Source organism: Passer montanus, unplaced genomic scaffold (genome assembly GCF_014805655.1).
Source record: "Passer montanus isolate IOZ18808 unplaced genomic scaffold, ASM1480565v1 scaffold33, whole genome shotgun sequence".
NCBI lineage: Eukaryota > Metazoa > Chordata > Aves > Passeriformes > Passeridae > Passer > Passer montanus.
Genome location: NW_024368041.1, coordinates 2,109,134 through 2,131,214, shown reverse-complemented (window position 1 = coordinate 2,131,214; position 22,081 = coordinate 2,109,134). Strand labels below are relative to the sequence as shown.

Genomic DNA, 22,081 nt, shown 5'->3' with positions numbered 1-22,081 from the left:
CACAGCTTGCTCTCCCACAAGTAGGTTTTGTTGCCATAAGGTTGTGTGGAGAATAACTGAATTTATTTTTTGCATAATGGAACAAGACCATCTAGTCCCTTAAAATGAATATAAATACGGAAAATGAGAAAAAGAAAACTGATATTGCACAAGGGCTGAAAAGCATGAATCCGAATGTGTACTCATGTCTATGTGCTGACACAACTGCAAGAAAATCAGACAATGTAAATAACATATGGTTTGTTTTTCTAACAAAAAGGGAGAAGGAAGGCAAGGGGGTTTAATAAGTTTGGCAAGTTGTCCCTTCTAAACTATCATAGTCTAAAAGGGACATTTTGTGTATCATTCCAATTCTACAGATGCACCAAGAGCCAAATCCTGCTCATACTGAAGTCAATGGGAGTTTTGCCATTGACTTCACTGAGACAAAGATTTGGCCATAAAAGAATTAATTCTAACAATTGGAGTCAGGGCAGTAACAGATCTCTCATACAAGTTTTGTCCTGTGTGGATAGTGAAAGGCTCATTTTTTTAGCTTGGCTGAAGACACTGCTGTGACTCTGAGTGCCTGGGGTGTGGATTTGTGAGTGTGTCTGTAGGGAGAAGCTCTTGTAGAGTTCTGTACATTTTGCAGGGCAGGGATGAAATTTTGCTCAGCGTTGGTAGGATGCCGGGCGCAGCGGGCCCGGAGCCTGATGAAAGGCTCTGGCCACTCCTGTGCTATGAACAATTATTCATAATGGCGTTAGAGAGCTCATAAACAGTGCTCTGTTCCTATGATAGATACAGTAAGTGGCTAACATGTTGTTCTCATGTAGCAACATATGCTTTACATAATTTAGTAATGCAGTACTTTTTATAGGCTTTTAGAGTAAAAACAGGAAGGCGTGCTATTCCACTCTGTTCCACAGCTCCTACCCAAGAATTTCTATATTTGACGGGAAAGGCAGTTTGTAGTGACACAGCCAGCTATTGTGCTTTATCTTTAGAGCAGCATCTTTTTAAGTTGTGTTAAAATGTCCATAGAGAATCAAGCACTGCTGTCTCTTGTGCACTACCTTCTGTCCTTTGGTGTATTCTTATCCCTAAGTAAACCAGAGCTCTGTTCAAAATCACCTTTGTCAAGCAAAAGTATATGGAATAGATGGAAAGTAAAGGACTTTTTAAAACATTTTAACTTTCTAACATAGATTTATATTATATGAAGTGTTTTTTTTTAATAACAAGAGAACTGTTCTTTGCTAGTTATTTGATTTTGGTTGAAAAGTATGTTTTTTAGTGTTCCTGTTGCAGCAGGAAAGTGAAAAGTATATTGCAGCAAACTGAAGAAGAAAAACACAAAATCCCAGTGAAAATTTTATGAAGTTTAGAATAATACCATGGAATGTGAAGGAACAATAGGAGGCCATTGCAAGGCATAGGGGGAAAAAATCAGCAGTTTTTTTACCCTGTTGTATAAGACACCAAAGTAAACCTGCTTGCTTTATTTAGAGAGGCTCATACTCTAAGTTTGATTTATTTTCTTAATCTTGGTAGGTAAAACCACTGTGAGAGGAAAGGCCAAGGGGTGATTTTCATGTTAATGTGCTTCTTGTTTTCTTCCAGGCGAGTACACAACTGCTACAAATGCCGTCAGTGCAGCTTCACAGCTGTTGACACTCAGTCACTACTAGAGCACTTCAACACTGTGCACTGTCAGGAGATGGACATCACTACAGCCAACGGGGAGGACAGTCATGGCGTTTCGTCCATCAAGGAAGAGCCAAAAATTGACCTTAAGGTCTACAGTCTGATTAATCCAGACCCCAAATTAGGGGAGCCCATATCTGACAGCATAGTGAAGAGGGAAAAGATAGAAGATAAGGAAGTGCTCAAGGAGAAAGGCTGGACTGACAGTCCCAGCGATGATCTTCGCAATGTGACCTGGAGAGGAACAGACATTTTGAGGGGGAGCCCATCATACACACAGACCAGTCTAGGCTTACTGACCCCTGTGTCTGTTGGCCAAGAGCAGCCAAAGCCTTTAAGGGATAGTCCAAATGTAGAAGCTGCCCATCTTGCAAGGCCCATTTATGGCTTGGCAGTGGAGAGCAAGGGTTTCCTGCAGGGTGTCCCAGCCGGAGCAGCAGAGAAATCCGGGCAGCTCACCCAGCCCTACTCTGGATCCGGGGACGGCAAGGCAAAAGACGAGTCCCAGTCCTTATTACGGGTAGGAAACCTTTCTTTTCCCCCCTCTCTTGCTTTTTTGATTGCATGTATGTTATGTTTGATTGGCTGTGCAAATGATTTCTTCAGGTCTGGAGTAACGTGACTGGGGTGCTTTTAGGGCATGGAAACAAAAAAAAAGTCAAGGAAAGACTCAAATTTGTAGAGCCAAACAGGCAGGTAAATTTTCCAAAGTGTTCACATAAAGCAATCTATATGTTGATGGAGTATTAGTAAGCTTCTGCTTTTGCTTTTTAGCTCTGATTGAATTTTGTTTAATCATTCCTGCTAATTGTGCAGGTTGGTGATGCATTTGAAGAAGGGAGGTTTAGAACCCCAGAACGCTGCACATCTGTTGCACCAAAACAACTAATCACCTCTTAAATTTTGTGGTGGTGTGACAGTTCGCACTTAAGCAGGATTTTATATTACTACATATCTAAGAATACAAAATGTGAGTTAAATATTAATAAAAAGTAACCTGTTTTGTGAAACACATAATTATATATCAATTTTGACATTTGTCTGGTTGCCTTGGAAGCAAAAAAAAAAAAAAGAAAAAAGAGAAGAAAGGTTCTCATGTGATAAGAGAAGGTAAATATTTGTCCCACCAAATAAGTTTTTTTTTTTTAACAAAAGGATCTATATACAAGGAAGTTTCCTTTCTATCAAGGTGTGTTTTTCCCACTGTAGAGAAATTTGAGGTTAGAAGAGATCTCACATTCTGAGGAGCTGAACAGGGAGGCAAATAAATGCTTTTCTTCTGAAGTCATCACATGTTTTCAGGAGCTGTTCCTTATCTGAATTTATAGAAACTTGCCACAGGAGCAATCAGTCTGCAGACAAAGCTCACTAAAATGGAAGTGATGATCTGCTGGTTTCCATTTTTGTCTTTTATAACAGCATTTATAACCATAGCATCAATTATTGAAACATGTCACATGTAACATGTAAAAAGAAAGATAAATGTTTTATTCCATGGTCTGGTAAGATAATACCCAGGTATATCTGTCTTTGTACATATAGAAGTCTTAATCTGTTTTAATCATCTTTTAAAATCTGTTTTAAATTAAGCCAGTGGTCTCAAAAATACTGCAGCCATTCTAATTATAAAATAGAGTGTCTGTAATTTAAACTCTGCATGCAATTTGGGGAGACGACAAACTTTTGTACCTTATATATTGTTCTCAGATTTAAAGTGTATGAAAAGCAGTCACAGTATGATAGGTTCCTTGTTGCTAACCTGGATGTGTGCTCACTGGGGATGTCATGATTATATTTCTCTCCTCCAACATGAAATATGTGTTAAAATACATACATAAACCCATGCAGCAGTGGAATTCCTGCTGTACATATGATGTTAGTTACATCTCACCTCAGTTTTTGTACTGGTTCTTAGCCATGTGCAGACAGATTTGCCAGTGTGGTTTATCAGAATCCACACTATTTTCATTTATTTTCAATTTTTCAAATATTTTAATTTATTTTTTGACTGCCAGAGGATGAAAGAAAACCAAACAAAAAACTGCAAAGAGACATGGTAGTATGCATAATCAGCTATTTAAAGGTCTTAATTTGGTTGGTAGCTGGACCTAAAACTGTAGTAAACAGTAGAATAAGGCCATTATATTGCCTGTTTTAGCCACTGCTGAATATAGAATGGGAAACTGTATGCTGGCTGCTTCTTATGCCATTTTAAAAATAACTTCAGATGCTTTTTTAAAGTCTTTATACAGAACCACTTTTATATATATATATATATATATATTTAAGTTAGTATTTTATCAATTTCAAAATACTTTGATCACTTCTGGGTCTAAAAAACCTGTATCTTCCATACTGATCTCTTCTGGGTCTGAAAAACCTTCCATACTTTTCTGAATAAAAAGATAAAGGTCTTACTTTTGTGTATTAACAGTGCATATAAATTAGTTCCTTGCATTTTAAAGTGTGTACAACTCTAGTTTTCTTTTATAATGATTTATTAGGAGATTGTGTTTATAGTGACTGATAAACCCTTCAGTCCTTCAAACAGGAATTACTTTTGTGTACACCTTCAGCTGCCATGCTCTTTGAACTCTATTGTGCCAAGGACTTGTTTGTCTGCGTCTTTTCCATACTGATAATATTTGAATTTTCACTTTTCTTTGAAAATTAGGCAATTTGCTTTTGCCAGCTTGAAATATTTTTAAAAAACAGTGGGGGAAAGGAGATTAACTTTTTTCATCTGCTGAACAGAGTCCCTAATCTTACATATTTCATCATGATTGATGGATAGAGAAAACAAAATAAGAATTGGAACTTCTTGAAGGTAAGGGGTGATCTGAAAGATAGGTGCTATTGGGAGTGTGAGTGATATTAGTTTCCTCTTCTTTTCAATCTGCGAAAAAGATCATAGAAACCAAATTCCTTTAATTTGCTCTTGGTTTAGTTTTCTGCAGACTGAGTTATGAAATGCAATACTGGAGGTGCAAATAAGAAAACCGAGCGATGGTCAGCTTGACTATTGGGAGCTTAGTGTCAAGGATTATCTGACATACACATATGCGTGCCCAGAAGCTCAATTGGCCCAGACAGAAATAAAAATTGTTCAGAAAAGAATTTACCATCCATTTTTGAAAAAGCTAATTTTTGTAATCCTCTGAAATAAAAAAAAAAAAATGTGCTGTGTTGTTAAGCAAATCTCTCATTATTATTTACTTTTGGCTACATTTATTTTTCTAATATGAAACAGCTAGTAGGAGCAGCTAATTCTGTCTGAAAGTTAGTCCTCCCTGAAAGCAAAGTGTTAATACATCCTTCTACTATCATATAATGAATGCTTATGCAAAACACTGTATCCCAGGACGACTGGTGACTAGGAAACAAAACCTATAATAAAATCACTGTGGACACCTTCATTTTTTTCCCCCTGAAGATTGACACAGAGGAAGCCAAAAATTTGGAATTACTCAGTGAATAAACACTGAGAAATGGACTAAAAAAGAAAGTTCCTAACACATCCCTTTGGTTGTACTGGCTATTCTGTATTTATAAAGTGATTCTGCTTATTACAAATGATTTGTAATGATTTGACAGTAGCAGGAATACCGTGTCTTTTAATTTTTTACTTTCTTGATGATGGGGGAAGGCAAAGGGGAGATAAGATTTTTTTCACATTTTTTCAAGTAGATAGAGGTTGATACTACAGGTTTAGAAGTGATTAGCATTTTTGGTAAAATATCAGAGACAATACAAATCAATTGTCCATGGTCCTTCCCTAGACTGTGCTGCAGTAGATTGTTTCTAGGAGTCATTGGGGTAAGATTTCTTTCATTTTTAGAATCTAAGAGACCAAATTGCTTGTGACCTTTCGGGAGCTGCAGACAGTGCAGACACACATGTGCTGTTGATGCACCTTTATCCCTGAGAATGCTTCCAAGCTGTGTGTGTGTAACAGAATCTTTCTCAGGGGCTCGGTACACTTCTGTGAGTAGCTTTAATTTATTTTTCTTATTAAAATATTTCCAGCAGCTGTACTTACAGTGAATCAGTATGTTTTGCAAATGGGAATTACCAAAAATGTACCTCAGCGTGGTACAATGTGGACATTATTTCTGCTCTTCCTTAGAGTAGCTGATTTTCTAGTTTAAAGATTTGTTGATACTGGAAGGTCTATTGAGATGCAAAAATGTTCCTTTTTTTGGGTAGCACATTGGCAGCCAGCAGACTCCAGGCCAGGCAGATTGTTTAATGCTTTGACAGCGCAGATCTTGGACAGCAGGAACTTTTTGCTAAACTGATTTTAAATGAAGTGTCCTGTTTTGGTCTGTATGGACACTGCAGCATAAAGTTTTCCACAAAATAGGGAATTGTTGCCTGAGTCTTCAGTCTTATACACAGGCTTAGTTAGTCCATCTAAAGGTGTTGGTATAGACGTTGTAGTTTAGGCAACAAAGATACAGTAATAACACAGGTCAGTGTGTCTGTGTATCCATGTGGGGTCACATGGACCTGTACACAGGAAGATTACTTTGTGTATTAATCATGGTTTGTGGAGGGATTTGTGTGCCATCAAAGGGAGAGAGATTGTCACATTATTCCAAAAGTACTGTGGATTTTTATCAAAGGCATACTGCAGGATGTAGCATTAAATATATGACTGAGGATATGTTAACCTTTACTATGAGCTTTTTATATGATACAAAGGATAAAATCTACTCTTTTATTAAACTGAGATTATTTTGCACCATAATGTTTAAACACTACAGGAAATCACGGCATTTCAAAAAAGTTTTCATTTACTCTGAGAAGTGTTATTTTCTTTTTGTCTGTGGTATTTGCACTTGGGCTATTTCATATGGCATTCTGGCTAAAGCTGGTCATACAGCTTTAAATTTGGAGAAAATAGAAAATCAGAAAAAATTATTTCCTCTTTCCTTGTTTTGCATTCTCCTATGTAGGTGAGTGGCAGAGCTAATTTAAAAATACACAATTGGTACATAAGTATTGAGTCTACACATAATTGATTTAATATCAGTGTAGTAAATATCAGACACAATCCCTAGTGGCAAATCATCATTTCTCCTATTATAAGGTACTGACTCCTGTTATCCACAGAGCTGGATGACAAATAGCTGCAAAGCAGTGGAAACACTGAGCTGTTCCTTGTGATTTCCAGAAGACTTCTATAAGCACATCCAATTCTTGGCCAGAAGGATAACATACATTTGAGGTAAAACCTGCCTCTCTGATGCTGGTAGGAATATTGTTGCTGCTGCTGCCTTTAGTGGGAGCACAAGAAGCAGCATTAGCAGGTTCAAGCACACAGAGTGGGATCTTGGTTTAAATCTGTGGTGGTCCCTCCAGCGTGACAGATGGAAGTTTTTGTGTTCTTTGGCATTTTGTCCCAGTTCCAATCACCTTCTCATAGCAGCATTTTAATAGTATATCTACAGAATTAATTTCAATGCATATAATTGTATCACACTTCTTACACTTAAGTTGGTGTAAGTCTTGGATACTGCATGTCATCCTTAAGCAACTTCAGGAAAGAAAAAGCAGCCCTTTAAACAAGAAACATCTGAAATAGTTTCTCTGTAGCTGCATCTCATTTTTTTCCCATTTCCTCTGACTCTGTTAGAGATCTTTCAGGAAGTATTTATAGTCAAGGCCATTCATTGCCATACGGGTCCTCTAATTAGCTGAGGGGAACTCAGCAGGCACTGTGTGTTACTAATGCACAGAGCTCTGGCAGGTCAGAGAGCTGACAAAGTCTTTCAATTTTTTTAAAGGCACCTGTTTCCACAAGTCTCTGCCTGGGGAGTCAGTGGGCTACTTTTTTACATTTAACTACATCCTGGAAAATGGCAAGAATCCTCTAACAAGGAAAATAAGAAAAAAAAGTTAGTACTTGAAGATAAATGGTTTTGAAGCTTTGTGTTTACCATGCAAAACCGAGACGGGTAAAATCCTTGTGCTGGTGAAGGGCTCAGGAACTTTCTAAAGTAACTTTCTGAAGGTTTTCAAGTAGTTTAGAAACAAACATGTACTTGGCTGCTTTTAGTAACTACTGGAACCAAACCCACAAGAAATTGAATGTTTTGCATTACTCATCCTGACAGTGATCAGATAGGACTAGAAAGTAACTTTTAGAAAAATGTTAACCTGCCCAATGAAAGGCATGTTTCTGGTTTTTGTGTGGGGTGTGTCTGTCATGTGGTGAGACAACCCCACCTCGTCCATGTTTACCCACCCAGCAGGGCATAGGATTTTTTTTTCTTCTTCTCTTCTCTTTTTTTTTTTTTTTTTTTTTTTTTTTTTTTTTTGGTCTCCCTTTTACGAAATGTGGTCTGGAAGGGAATTAAGTGATAAAATCATTATTTGGGTGGGGCATGGTAATAATGCGAAAGGGCAGCATCTACGTCAAAATCCTTGATGAAAAGGTGAATCAGTATGTGGAACAAAGGGCTGGGGAGATGGGTACGGGCCCCCAGGCCATTGGGTAAGCAGCAGGGTTTATTGAAGTTGCTATGATCAATAACAATGATTCAAGCAGAGAGAACCGAGATAATTCTTGATTTAAAACAAGCTGCTGCATTTGGATAGATGAGATCGTAATGCAGATGAGAACAAAAGAATGCTTTCTTGTATTGAACAGAGGAGCCAAAGCAGATTGACAGACAGTGTCACATGAAATTAGCTCAGTTTTATATGCCCCTTCCTAGTTCTGGTAGGAGAACGTCTCATGCTCTCTCTGGTCTGGTATTTGGTGTCCTGCTGTAGGTGAGGGTTAGAAGGGTCCATCAAATTAGCTCAGTTTTATATGCCCCTTCCTAGTTCTGGTAGGAGAACGTCTCATGCTCTCTCTGGTCTGGTATTTGGTGTAGGTGAGGGTTAGAAGGGTCCATGTGCACTGTTTTGGCCTGGATGCCACATGCAGGCACCTGGGCTCGGTTTGCTGGCTGAAGATAACTTGAATGCAGATAACCTGGTTGAAGATAACCTGGGTGAAGATAACAGTGTGGCAGCTGCTCAGTGCCATCCCTGCCGTGTGGACTCGGCATGAGGGTGGGAGCATCCTTGGTTTCTCGGCACACTGCTCCTTGGCAGCCCCCGCTGCTCTGGCCTGGATGTCTGGGCGCCCTGACGCTGTCCCCCAGCCTGAACAGGAGCCTTCAGCGTGTGGCAGCTCAAGCCCGGCCTCCCTGGCCCTGCGCTGGGCTCGCGGCTCTCGGTGGGGCTCAGCCCCTCCGCGCTGAGAGCGGCCCAGGCCCGCGGCCCCGAGCCGGGCACATGCGGCGAGGCAGTGCCTTTCTTACAGGTATCAGATATATGGTTATCAGATATTGTTCTTACTGCCTTCAAATACATTCCTGACCATTCTTTTCAATTTTAAATTGTGCTGACGGTGGCTGCAGGTTGTGGCACTGCACAACCTGTGTAGGGTGCAGCTGTGGGCACTGCAAAGGCGAACAGCGCAGCAGCAGCTCCTCCAGTCCAGACAGTGCAGGGGGCTGTCAGTGGGGAGCCTTGGTTCAGACGGGAAGTAGGTAAATGCAGCTTCTTGCATGATGGCTAAATTAAAGAATTAGTTGAGCTTTACCTAAGTTTTGAAAAGTTAAGTGTGACTATAACCATTATACAGCCCTGTTATTATTCTGTATTGCCAATAGTACTTAGCAATAGATTGTATACCTGAAGTGAAATGGAAGCTTCAATTGTACTTAGAAACTAAGGATAGTATTTGCCAAACTGGATCCAATAAGAAGCACACATTCATGCTTGCTGCTAACATGTAGATTTTCAATGGAAAATTAAATTTCACAGATGAATGCAGACAAGGATTGTACATAATTCCATTTTTGCCTGAAGTACCGTGGTGCTGAACAGTGAAAATCTATGTGAAGATACCTCTAGGATCTGGAAGTGCAGAGTTGCTTTCTGTACTGAATTTCAGATGATCCTCTAGATGTATTTGGTAATTAAAAGACATAATAAATAAATTCTTTAAGAGGAGGGATCTTATGATAGACAGCAAATAAATGTTTAATTTATTAGGGTAAGAAGGGAGCACTGTAATTACAACTGATTTGAAGAAATCCAGATGCTATCCACATCTGAACAAATTTAAGAATGGTAAGGATTTATAAAGAGATTTATGAAGAAACAGTGCACATACATGCTTTGATTTTTGTCATGGGGGTATCTAGGGGTGATGATACAGCCAGTTAAAAAGAACAGCTATGGAAAATAGTTGTTATATGAACAGATGTGTGCTGAAACAGAAATATGCATATATATCTCTCTCTCTCTGTGTGTGTGTGTGTGTGTGTGTTACCTTGGCACTCCTCAGAATATGCATATGGTCACCTTGGAGCTAGTCTTAATTTTCAGATCTCTAATGTAGCCCAATTGATTTAGTGAACAATTTCCTGCTTAATATAATTAATTTACTTCTTCCACCAAGTTCTGTTTTTAAAATGAGGCTTTATAGGGGCTAAGTGGTTCTTGCTGATGTTTTTCTAAGCATTTTTTTAGTAGCATATATATATTTTAGAAAATCTTACAGTCTTTGTTAATAGTGGTATAATCATGTGTATACAATATAAATCCATAAATATATTATTCCTTTGCATGTTAACATTATTTAGAGTTCAGATAGGATATATTTTTTAGCATAAAGACAAGAGGAGGAATATTTTTTTTGTGTTGCATACAATATTAGGTTTCTGAAACAAATGGGGTGGTGGCAGCTCAGGTTGTGCAGCACTGCAGGCAGCTTGTGAACAGCCTTGAAAATCTTTGCTGCGTTTGTGTATCCCTGGTCTGCCTGAGATTTTCAAATCTCAGGTTGGTGAATCATGTTTGTCCTAGTTAGAGGGTTAATTTCCTATGATTTCTTTGTTGCTCTAGATCTTCTTTCCTAATTCTGTCCGTAAAATGGGAATTTCCCATCTGAAAGGGCAAGAGTGAAGAGAGATGTGTTAAACTCTATTGTGCAACAGTACTATGAGAGTCGAAGCAAGAAGAGCCTGATTCATAGGCATCCTGCATCAATATTGGTGGTTATCTTCTCTGAGTGTGATGATGCAAACTGCCTCAAGAATACCAGTGAAAGAGGAAAACTGAAAAAACAGATTTTAATTTTAACTTTGTTAAAATTTCTGTTCTTTCCTTCAGCCTTGTGGGGGGAAGAAAAACAAAAGCAAAGGCAGGAATTTTGGAGTGAGACATTTACATTTCTTGGTGGACTTGGACCTCATTTTGGTTTATGTGCCTCTTATGTGTATGGTAGCAAACTGCACATTTTCACTTATGGGAAGGAGTCTTTTAACAATGGCTTACAGTACAGTCTTTAATCATGTAAGTTGCCTCCAGCTCTTACTGAGAGTAAAATTCCACCCTTTCCATTTTCAGATGGGTTTTACTATCAGCTGTTTCTACTTGCAAGACTGTCTGTGATTTGAAAATTGTGTTTAAATTAAAAAAGTGAGGAAAAAAGAGAAATAATCAGGACATTTGTCAAGAAATTTGCTATGAATGGGAACGAGGAGCGATGCAAACAAGCTTGAAATGAGTTTTAATTCACATGTTATTCTGGGAGCCTACAATTTCTGGTGAGAAAATGGCATATTTTAGGTCTATTTCCTCCAGTTTTTGGCATGGAGCAATGCCTGTTTTGTTCAGTCAGATGTTCAAATGGGAATTTTGATGCTTAGAACTAATTTTAGTAGGTGGGGGCAAATTTATTATGATTCTACAAATAGAGTTTGATCACAGCTGCTTCATTGCAATTATAAAAATTGGCTGTGAATCACTTAAACTATATTTACTGGTTACAAAAAAAATTTCATCTATACAAAACTGTCTTGTTGCCCTTAAAGTTCTCAGTAATAACATTTATATACACAGTATTTTGAATTTGACTTGATCACGTTCCAGATTATTTTCATGCCTCTCTCCTCCCCCCTTGCCCTAACAGTGATAATGTGCTCAAATGACTCTCCCATTCTTTCCAAGTTAGGGTGAATTTCTGAGCTTGTTCTGAAATTACAGTAAATCACACACAGACCTCTTAAGACTTATTAAAAAATGTTACTAACTTCACTGGAAGTTGGACACTTCAAAGCTCTCACTTCTCCAGTCTGTACATGAATAAAAGGCTGTAGGGCAAACACCACAAGGTGAAAGCTTACAAATCAAAGCAAAACTTAATATAATGCTATTATCCCCTTTACAAGACATATGGAGAATAGTATCTTTACATATTTATGAGGTTTTTTTTTTTCTTCTAATAGTAACTGCTTTAATGTTCATGGATTTGTGCTTTTGAGTTAGAAAATACTGGGTTGTATTTTATATTTGTTCAGTGTTTCATGGCAGCTCCTCTTCCAACCCAAAATGTATGTATTCCAGACCTGTTTAAAAGTTTGCATTGTGCAGAACAAATTTAAACAACCTGTTTCATGAGAAAAGTGGTTTTTTTCACAATCCAGTTATGGACTCATCCTGTGGTGGTTAGTTTGACATTACTCCCTGCAGCTGATGAAGAAGACAAAACATGCATAAGGCTCTCCACTTACAGCACAGTACCTGTTAGTATACTACTGAAACCTATTTGTGTTTGACTGAGGTACGCTAGAAACTTAAATATTTCCTTTTGTTTAGGATTCTCATAAACCCTACTTTATGCAGGCCTTTAGGGGTGGGGAGAGTTAATGGAAAATGTGATTAAAATCTTGTAGGCTTTGAGGCTTGTAAATATCTTGGCACCTACATATGTTTGTGTGCATACATGTGTATGTTTACTAATTTTAAATTAGGTTAAAAATCAGAATTAAAATAAAAAGAATAGATTCATATTTGAATTAAAAGTGAAAAAAGATTTTTGACTAAAAACAAAATTTCTGTAATTATTTAGCAAAATGGTTTGTAGGACAAATATTAATAATTTTTGAAGTAGAGAGCTGTTACAACTTTACTGATTTTTCCATTACAGAAAATTATGTTCTGCTTAGCATAAGTTTTAAATATATTTTTTATGCTTTTAGCACTGTAGTCTTGATCATCACTTAATTGATTTAACTTTGCCTTCTAATAGCAAGCTAAATGGTTGAAGGGTAGAGGTCTTTGCAGTGTTTATCTATAACAACGATCATGTGTGATGCAGGGACTTCAAAAGTTGATGTTTGTTAAACTTGGACCCTCAGTTTCTTGGTATAAATGACTCCTCACATTTTAATTAAATCCTCATGACCAGCTTTGTCTATCTCAGGAGACGTGTTGTGTTCAACTTCACTACCCCAAGCTGGCATTGTAGAACCCTAGACAAAGCTTTTCTGAAATGCATTATTTCAGTGAGCAAATAGACAGTTTGGAGTGTCCCTAATCACTGCTGAAGGCAGTGATTTGAGGGCTTTCTTAGTGAACCCTGGTTAAGAGATGAAACATAAACCATTTTGGACACCAGTCCCCCAGGTACGTCACTGTTGGAAGTAAAGAACATTTTTAAAAGCCCTGAATTGAGAAATATTTTATCTGTGCTGGTGCTGTCGGTCCCTGTTAAACAAATTAAATTTTGTAAGCATTGGTAAGTGAACTGAAACTTCATCCAGGAATGCACACCAAAGGGCTCCCAAGTGCCTGGAGAGCTGCTGGATGTTCCTGGTGTTCTGCCTGGCTGTGAATGCCTCTAGACCCCTGCTGTCAGCTGTTTTTATCAGTATAGGTCTGCTTCCCTCTTTGCTTGGCCAGGTTGCAAAAAAAGTTCACTGAAACCACTCTTTCCTTGTCTTCTTTAGTTTGGTTTGGCTCTCTCCCCCCTCATTCTTTTATGGAACTCACAGTTTACTATAATACAAGTCATTAAAATTCTCCACATTTGGAGCAGTCTTTTGAAATAAATTTACCAAACCATTCACTTTGTTATAAAAACTGTCTAGGCTTTATGATCCGCCTTTCCTAAAATATACATTGTCTGCATTGCAAATAGAGGCTTTCTGATGGGTAGAGATTAAGCAGAAGTATCTCAGCCTTCTTCTGGGCACGTGTGCGGTGCCGTGGCTGGGCCGCGGTGCTGGTCCGCCGGCCGTGCTCTGACAGGTTTGCTCTGGAATGCCGGCGCACGAACGGCCCTTGCCATCTGATACCCTCCCGAGCAAAAATACTCTCGTGGCCTTGCTTGCTTTCATCAGCACCACTTAGTAAACCTCAGCTAGTGGAAGGAGACATGTTGGAGCACAGCAGAAGAGCAGAATGGGTGAAACTACAAATTGTTAGTCTGTTAAACACAGATTATGTCTTTGGGTACAATTCCATTAGCGACTGAATGAGTCTGGATGGGTAGTAGCTTGTGGAAGTATTTGTTATGACAAAACCAACTTTTCATTATAGACAAAGTTATCCTGTTTTCCTCTGTAGTCTGGCCAACTTCAAAATGTTTCAAACTAATTTCAGACTTGTAAAACACTGTCTATCAGATACAGACATATGGATTGAACTAGTAATTTGTTTGCCATCTGCTGATAAAGGAAGCAAGGCGTCTAAGTAGAAAATGAAGAATTCCCTCCCTCTCCCCCATTGGAATGTCATATGGTGCCTTTAGGAATTGTTTATATTGACATTTTTATTGATTACTATGTAAAGTGTTACACTGTATTGACCTGAATCTGCTTTCAATCTCATAATGATAATTTTTTTTTGTTTCCAAAATAATTGTAGTGATTTTAGCCTATAAATAATGTTAAAAAATCACTTTAAATCTTAAAAAAACAAATTGATAACCATTCTTCTTGTGTGAAACAGGAATCAGCATATTGTTTTGATCAGAAAAATAAAAAAAACTTTGATGTTACCAAAAAGGGTTGATTAAAATTATCTTTCTTTTTAGTCAAAATTCCCCTTTTCTCCTGAAACTCCAGGAAAAACAGTTCAATTTCCAACATAAAAACAAACAAATCTGTCAAAACTTTTCTGTGTAGGGAAGAAGGGATGCTTAAACTTTTCTGGATTATTGTCTGTCAGTCTTCTCTCAACAGTCCTGACGGCTTGTGCAGGTCCAGAGTTTGTGCCCCAGATTTATTCCATAGCTATTTCACAGAGGCCCCGGTTGTATCTGGAAATAATAATAATAATAAGTCTATAATGGAAGTTTAAGTATTTGTTCTTTTAGTTAATGCTTCCTATAGGTTTGCTTCCTATAAGTTTGTCCATTTTTATGAAGCATTTAGAGCTTCTCTGTGTAAAAGAGAAATAGCAAAATGCAGTAGCTTCTCAGTAGGGTATACTGCTTTCATGGGTAATAAAATAGTCTCAATCAGTGCTTAAATACATGGAGCTTGATTAGTTGAATTATAATAAATACTCCTTTCAGCCCTAGTTCTCTCTAACTTTTTTCATATTGACAAGTACTTTATTTTTCATTGATTCCATTAATCTATTTTGAACAGATAGTGCTAATAATATTCACAAGCTATGTTCTTAAACATTCATAAAAAATATTACTGAACAGTTGATTTATTTTAATAAGCCCATTTTTTTCTGCTGCAGTTGGATTATAAATTGTCAGAATGTACCACAGGGTTTCTATATTTACTTTAAGTGAACGTAATGTGCAAAAACACTAATTGTCCTATATACTGTTATCTCTTTTGTAAATATCTTTGCTTTTCTTAAAATTTTCTTAAAATTTTCTTAAAATCCTTATAATGACTTGCAAATTATATGAACAATGCAGAAACCTTCTCTTTTCTCGGTGGTTAGTATGGGTTCATTTGAGAAAAGCTAAACAATTCCATAAATAGTAAATCTTCCACAACCTAGAGTTAATAACCATTTTATGTTTGGAATTGACATTGTCAGAAAGTTATTGAAACAGTAGGAACATCTTACCCAGTCAATATTTGTTGCAGATATACACATAGGGACTGGTACCTGTGACAGCAAGAAGTCTGCAAAGTAAAAGGAAAATTCGGATAGTTTTGATGAAGGAAGGACTTAGGAAAATGCTCCTGTGAGAGCTTATGGATGGCCTTGAGCCACAACAAGTACAACCACTTATTACTATACATCAACTATGGTTTGCTGCTTGCAGAACACCTCCTTGCTGTTTTTTATGGCTTATGTGCATACAGTATGTGAAGTCTGTTCCTGTGTTGCATTTCTATAGCATGTTCACACTTATTCTAGATCTGCCCAGCATGTCATGGACCCACTGGTTTTTGTTCTGGTTTCATTTCACTGAAAACATTTTCCTGCTTGTAAATGCAAATATTTACAACACACATTGGAAAGTATACATCCAAAGTATTTTTACCCTTTCAAAGTTGTTGGATTATTTTTTTTGAGGATTTACCATACTGTATGGTACCTGACAATTCCAATGGTAATAAAATGCTTTGAAACATGCATTGCAGTATATAAAATACAGGCATTTACAATACGTTGACTACAGCAACAGAGTCATATTACTGCTAAGGAAATACTACTTCACAATAATCATGAGGATATCAAATATTTAGTCTGGTGTTACCTACCAGAAATAGGTAAACTTGCTGTTGATGAGCATATTCACCTCAGGGTATTAAATAGCTCTTTACAGATTAGTGTTTGTAAGCATGATGTAGCTACCATGATGTAGCTTGTTAGACTGCCTCAGCAGGAGGTGAGGGGATGAGTGATGGGGTAGGAAAAGCCAAGACCCTTCTCTTCAGCTGAATGATTTGGGACAAAAATGTATTTTGTTCTTCTGCAGATATACACTTTCATTACATAGTTGTTTCCAAAGAGGTTACTATTGAGATTTATGAATATTGCCTTGGAAATACTGGGTATGAGGTAGTTCAGAAGCAGAAAGGTTTATGAAAATAGCTGAAATTTTATGTGTCTACGATAGACATATCTCTTGTTTCTCAGAGCTGTTATTTTGCAGACCAGTTTGCCTTCCTGTGATGCTATCACACTTCTGACAAGAACAAATGGTTTCAAAACTATTCATGTCAGGTCAAGATGGTGAGAACAGCAGATAGACATGAGAGCTGTGACTGTATAAACAACACACTCCCATCACCGGATTAACGCAGGTCCAGGGAAGTGGCAGCATCATTCTCACTGCTCAGATATTGCCAGCACGCTCTTCCCCGCTTCTAGCACAAGAGAATTGACTGCAACTGTTTATTTTCAACACATGGTTGATATCTTTGTCTGTCTGTCTGTAGATCAGCTGTGCCTTGTTAGGGACTTTACTCATGAGCACTGAGAATCTTGCTCAACCTTTCATCTCCCTGCCATATAAGTGTGGTTTGTTAGAAATAACTGAGAAAAAATGTAAACTTGCTGAAATGACTACAAAGTCCACAGTCAGTGTCAAAGGAGAGAGGGGATGGATTGAATTGAGGGTGTATGCAAGAGATTAGTCCATGCCTTCTCAAATAAATTTATAGTATCTGTCTAGATGGAGAAAGAAAGACTTAACAGTTGTATTTACACTTTGTGAAATATCAGAAAGGATATTTCAGCCTGACCAATTTCTCGTGGTATTAAGTTTCTCTTTGTACTGTGCAAAAGCATGACAGTGTGGTATTGCCAGCTCTGTCTAAGCCTAGAATATACCCATATGTTATACAAACCCCCCTGACTATAGATATGTAGCATATGCTATATTTATATGAGTGAACCTACTTAGTTCAGATAAAAGGCTGTAGAGACACGTGCAGTTAGTGGAAACATAGCAACAACAGGAAGGATATTTGGGAGAGTTTGTGCTCTCTTCACTTTAACCTTATCCTCTTAATGGTCCTGTTCAGCATTGCTTCAATGAATCCTGGAGAGTAAATGCTATTTAGTTTTGCAATTTTTATAGGGTGAAGTCATAGCTGTCAGGTGAAGCTGCTGTGATCATTCTGTAGATGTAAAAGCCATTTTTATATGGAGGAAAATCTGTTTGTCTGACATATTTGCAGACTGTAGGTTGCTATCAGTGGATTCAGGTGGCCTTTAGCACTTATGTCCACTTCACATTGTTGTTCAAGGATCTCTATAGAAATTATAGTTTTTTGAATGTGCCTACCAGTGCCTTCACTGATCATATGTGTGCTGCTGCTGCTGCTCTGTTTTCTGTTTTTCCTGCTAAATCAGGAATACTCCATCTGGAGACCAGCCGAGTTTTCAAAGTGCTGATAGTGTCCCTAGACAGGATAGAATTATAGAAGAGAATGGATTTTTCCATATGATTTTTTGAAATGGAGCTGTGTTTATTATCTTGCAGGTGTCAAAAGTGCTTCCACTGCTCTTGGTTTTTAAGTTATATCCCATTTGTAAAGCAAGGGCTGTTTCAAATAGCTGTCAATGAGTGATCAAACATTTCAGTCCCCCATTTCTTCTTTCTGAACTGTTTAAATAATGAAAGAAAATTATAAATATACGTTATAGATCTGTATTGTCAAATTTAGAAGTCTTATGCAGACTTGGTGACTTGAAAAAAAATATCTGTTTAACCACCCAATAGTATTATTTTTTATATCAACTTCTACATATGAAAGTGAGGTGGAAACATGTTAAAATAAATGGTATTTCCAAAGGAAAAGTCAATGTGTGCCTTTTCTCCTCTCTTAGGATTTTCTGGAGAACTTTACCATGACCAGCATACCTATTTCACTCTCTAATTGTTATGTGCAGAATGTCATGAGAGAAACTCTTGAAATACTTAATTAATTAATTTTCATTAATAACACCAGGAGGAAAAATGCCTGAAATATGATGACGACACTGTGCCAGTGCAAACCTGTAAAAAAAAAATTGTTCCATTTTTGTTGAAATATTAAATTGTTTAAGAACAAAGTTTGACTTAGTTTTTTAGATGGCAAGGAAATTGAATGTCCTTTTTATTATTTTTCTGTGTGAATGTTGTAATTTTTTAACCAACATTACCATAATTTAGTAACTCCAAGGGCTCTGTGGCATTAAGACTACAAAAGGAATAGAAAGGACACATTAAGAGAGTTTATGAAGTTACTGGGAAAAACAGTGTAATTATAGGAGCAGGGGAAAAAAAGCATATTAGAACTTCAAAACAGATGGAGTCCTCTAAGGAAGCTGTCTGAACGTGGCCTGGGAACTATAAATTGCATTTACAAGACAGGGCTTTCACTGCAGATGGCAGGTTCACTGTTGGAAGGTGGAAGCCAGAACAGGGCTGTGTGCATGAAGAAAGCTGTACTGAGTGTGCCTAACACCTTGTGTTTGACATACATTGAAATTTAAGCCTAGAATATGAATTTAGAAAGGCTGTACAAGTTCAGAACATGAAATCTGCTGTAGTGTTCAGAAATCCAGAAACTTGCTTTCAGGCATAGAACATTTTAGCTAAATAAAAAGGCACAGTAAATTTGTAGTTCTTAAACAAGACATTAGCTTTGAATGTAATTTTCAATTAGTCTTATATTTACATGTTACAGACAAGCCCTCCCTTTTTCCTGTGTGCCATGCAGGTGTCATTCCGAAGTCTCCAGGTCAAAAAGCAGTGTTTTTTTCTCTGGTCGTTGCCCCATATTATTTTATTACCCCATTTGACCTGGGCCTGATTTCAGTGAAATAAATGAGAGTTTTCACATTGGCTGTGACTCCTGCTCTAGGAAATGATCCCTAGATCTTAGGGGAAAAACAACCTTTGTGAAGTTACTCCATCCCATGGACTTTCAGGGCGGGACTTGTCTCATCTAATTGTGATGGAAGTGTCTGTGGCTGAGTTATCTGTCTAGGATTCTTGGAGCCAATGCAAATTTAAGCAACATAGTTGTGAAGTACAAAAGTGAGTTACCAAATCCAAAAAAAATATTTCTATACAGTCAGAAGACTGCATATTGTTGGCCATTCATTGTATTGGCTTTATCTCCAGTAACTATGAAGGAAGCCCAGACACTTACACCACCACACAGCAATTACAGGAGGTGATAAAAAAATAAAAGGAGTGCCTGTTTCTGCTTTGTCCGAATGGCAGCCTTATCACTGGAGGTAGAAAGCAAAATTTTGGCATATCTGCAGTTAATGACTCTTCTGTCTCCAGAACATAATTTGTCAGTTAATGGGAAATACTAGTATGGTTTTAATCAAGAAGGCAAGGGGGAGGTTTAGCTAAAACTTACAACATTATTTCATGGAATAATTACTTTTTATTCATAGTTTTATTTTTCTTGTTTTATGTATGTGTCTAAATCTCAAGAGTGACATTTCTTTAAAAAGGGAATCATGTAAGGCTGTTGAAGATGAAAGCTGTATTTTCAGTACTAGTCAGTCCTTGTGTAGAGCAAAATCATAGTCATTCTCTGCAAGTATATATAAAGCTATGCTGGATTGATGGCTTTGTAAGATAAAAGCAATATCAGAGGGAATGAAAAGGCATTTGTGAAGTAGGAAAAGGGAGTATGATGGAAAGGAAAACTTTAGGAGCTTACTTGGATAAACCTGGGGATAATTCCTTCACTACATGGGGTGTGTGTGTATATGAAAGATGAGTGTATCCTCCTGTTTAGGCTAACTACTAAAAAGTCAGGAAGACACAGCCTGTAAGAGCCAGGACAGATAGAGGAATAAGGGTCTTGAAGAGAAAGCATTTCAAGGAATTGATTAGGTAAAGTGACTCAAGTAGCTTAGTCCGAAGTTTTACAATAAGATTTTTTTTTTGCATCTCAGACAAGCCTTTAGTACTGTATTTCTCTATACCTCTCATTTGTGGTGTAAATGTCTTTGTTTCTTTCCATTCTGTGAAATACATCCCAAAGTGCAGTAAATATTCTGCTAACATCCAGTTTAATTTATTGGAATCCTTAAGTGATTATCAGTGATTTTTCTATCCTTTATACATTTGTCAAACATTTCAATCCAGAAGTGCAAACTCTGAGCTAATGTTCTTGATGGTTCCTGTTAAACATTGAGCAGTGTTTATTTGAAACAGCAACTGAGAAATGAAGACATGGAGCACAGCCCTTTCACTGATTTACCAAGCCATGTTGTGATTGCTCTCCTGCTCCTCTACCACTGTCAGTAAGGTCAGCATTGTGTGTGAGTTTCTCCATTCATATTCAGGCCCAGTGTACTTTTTCATCACCTCATTTAGCTGACCTACACCTTGCAGTTGCTGGGATACATAGAATGAATTTCTGCAAACTGTGTGCATAGTATAATGCTCTTAATTTTGTATTTTGAAACCAGGTTTGTGTAGTCTTACTAGTTGGGTTAAGTGATGGGCATGGACAACTACTGAAAAAAGAGAGTTCTTCAAAGAGAAAAGGAAAAAAAAGAAAAGCTCCATAACTGGGTTCTCATGAGTCAGTAACCTTTGCTATGTACAGAGAGGAGGCAAAATTGCAAAATTTTTGAGCTGAAAGTATGAGAATACAGGAATCTTTCTATCACCTACTAGCAACCTAAATGAGATACCTAAGTAAGAAAGGTAATTTTCTTAGGTTCTTTCCACAATGAATAAAGAGAGGTACTTTCAGAATGCAGATCAAAACAGGAGCCTTCTCAAATAATTTCTCTGTACCTTGACTGACAATTTAGAAAGCCTGAACAATGATTACTTTCTTAATTGAGGCCTGTAAATTGAGGCCTGTGACTGAAGATCCATGATATTAATGAACTGCTGTAATTCTCTGTGTGTTATATTTGGAGTAAATCTGGTGTCCTACAGGCAAAAAGCAGGTGAGTAAATTCAAATATGCAAGTGGCTCTAGATAAGTTCCCACTCAGGTATGCTAATACAAAGAACTGTTTTTGAATGAGTGAATTGTATAAAATGCCAAGGTTTGCCTGAAGATGATCTAAGAAAAATGAGAAGCGATCCCTTAATGTCCATTACAGACTCTTCTGACTCCTCTGTTACAAGTGCATAGCACCTTTCTATACTGCTTTCTGTTCAAAGACCTCCTAAACTTATGCAGCCCCCAAGAACCAGTCATTCAAAGACTATACAAACAAAACCACCTGTAATTTGAGGTGCTTACAAAAGAAATGTTTTGTGTTCCTTCTGCACCAGGCATTAGCAAATAGGCAGGGTTTCTACAAGGGGGAGCTGTCAAAGATATTGTGATACTGTGCCAGGAGAGCATGCAGAGCTGAGCATGGAAAGTAGAGCGATTAAAGATTGGTTCATGGTCATAAGAAGTCCATGAACTAAGGAAACACAAGCAAGTAATGGAGCAGAACCCTCATAATACTTCAGAGAACCCAGTTACATGGAAAATTATCACCATCTACTATGGCACCCCATCATGTTGAGTTTTCCAGATATGAGCAGATGGTAATTTTTGGATGTTTCAAAATTATTTTATTCTTGAATTGCATGATTGACTGCTTTTTAAAAGTTGGTCTAAGCTCCTTACCACAAAGCAATCTGTAA

The 22,081-nt window shown here is 37.6% G+C and overlaps 1 protein-coding gene across 2 annotated transcripts in view; it reads left to right on the top strand.

Annotated features, from left to right (window-relative positions):
* Positions 1-22,081, top strand: part of TRPS1 (transcriptional repressor GATA binding 1) — a 212,614-nt gene that overhangs the window by 62,238 nt on the left and 128,295 nt on the right. For both annotated transcript variants that reach the window (XM_039715432.1, XM_039715431.1), the window contains one exon: positions 1,606-2,209. In XM_039715432.1, coding sequence (XP_039571366.1) covers positions 1,606-2,209 — 604 coding nt within the window. The remainder of the gene's footprint in view (positions 1-1,605; positions 2,210-22,081) is intronic.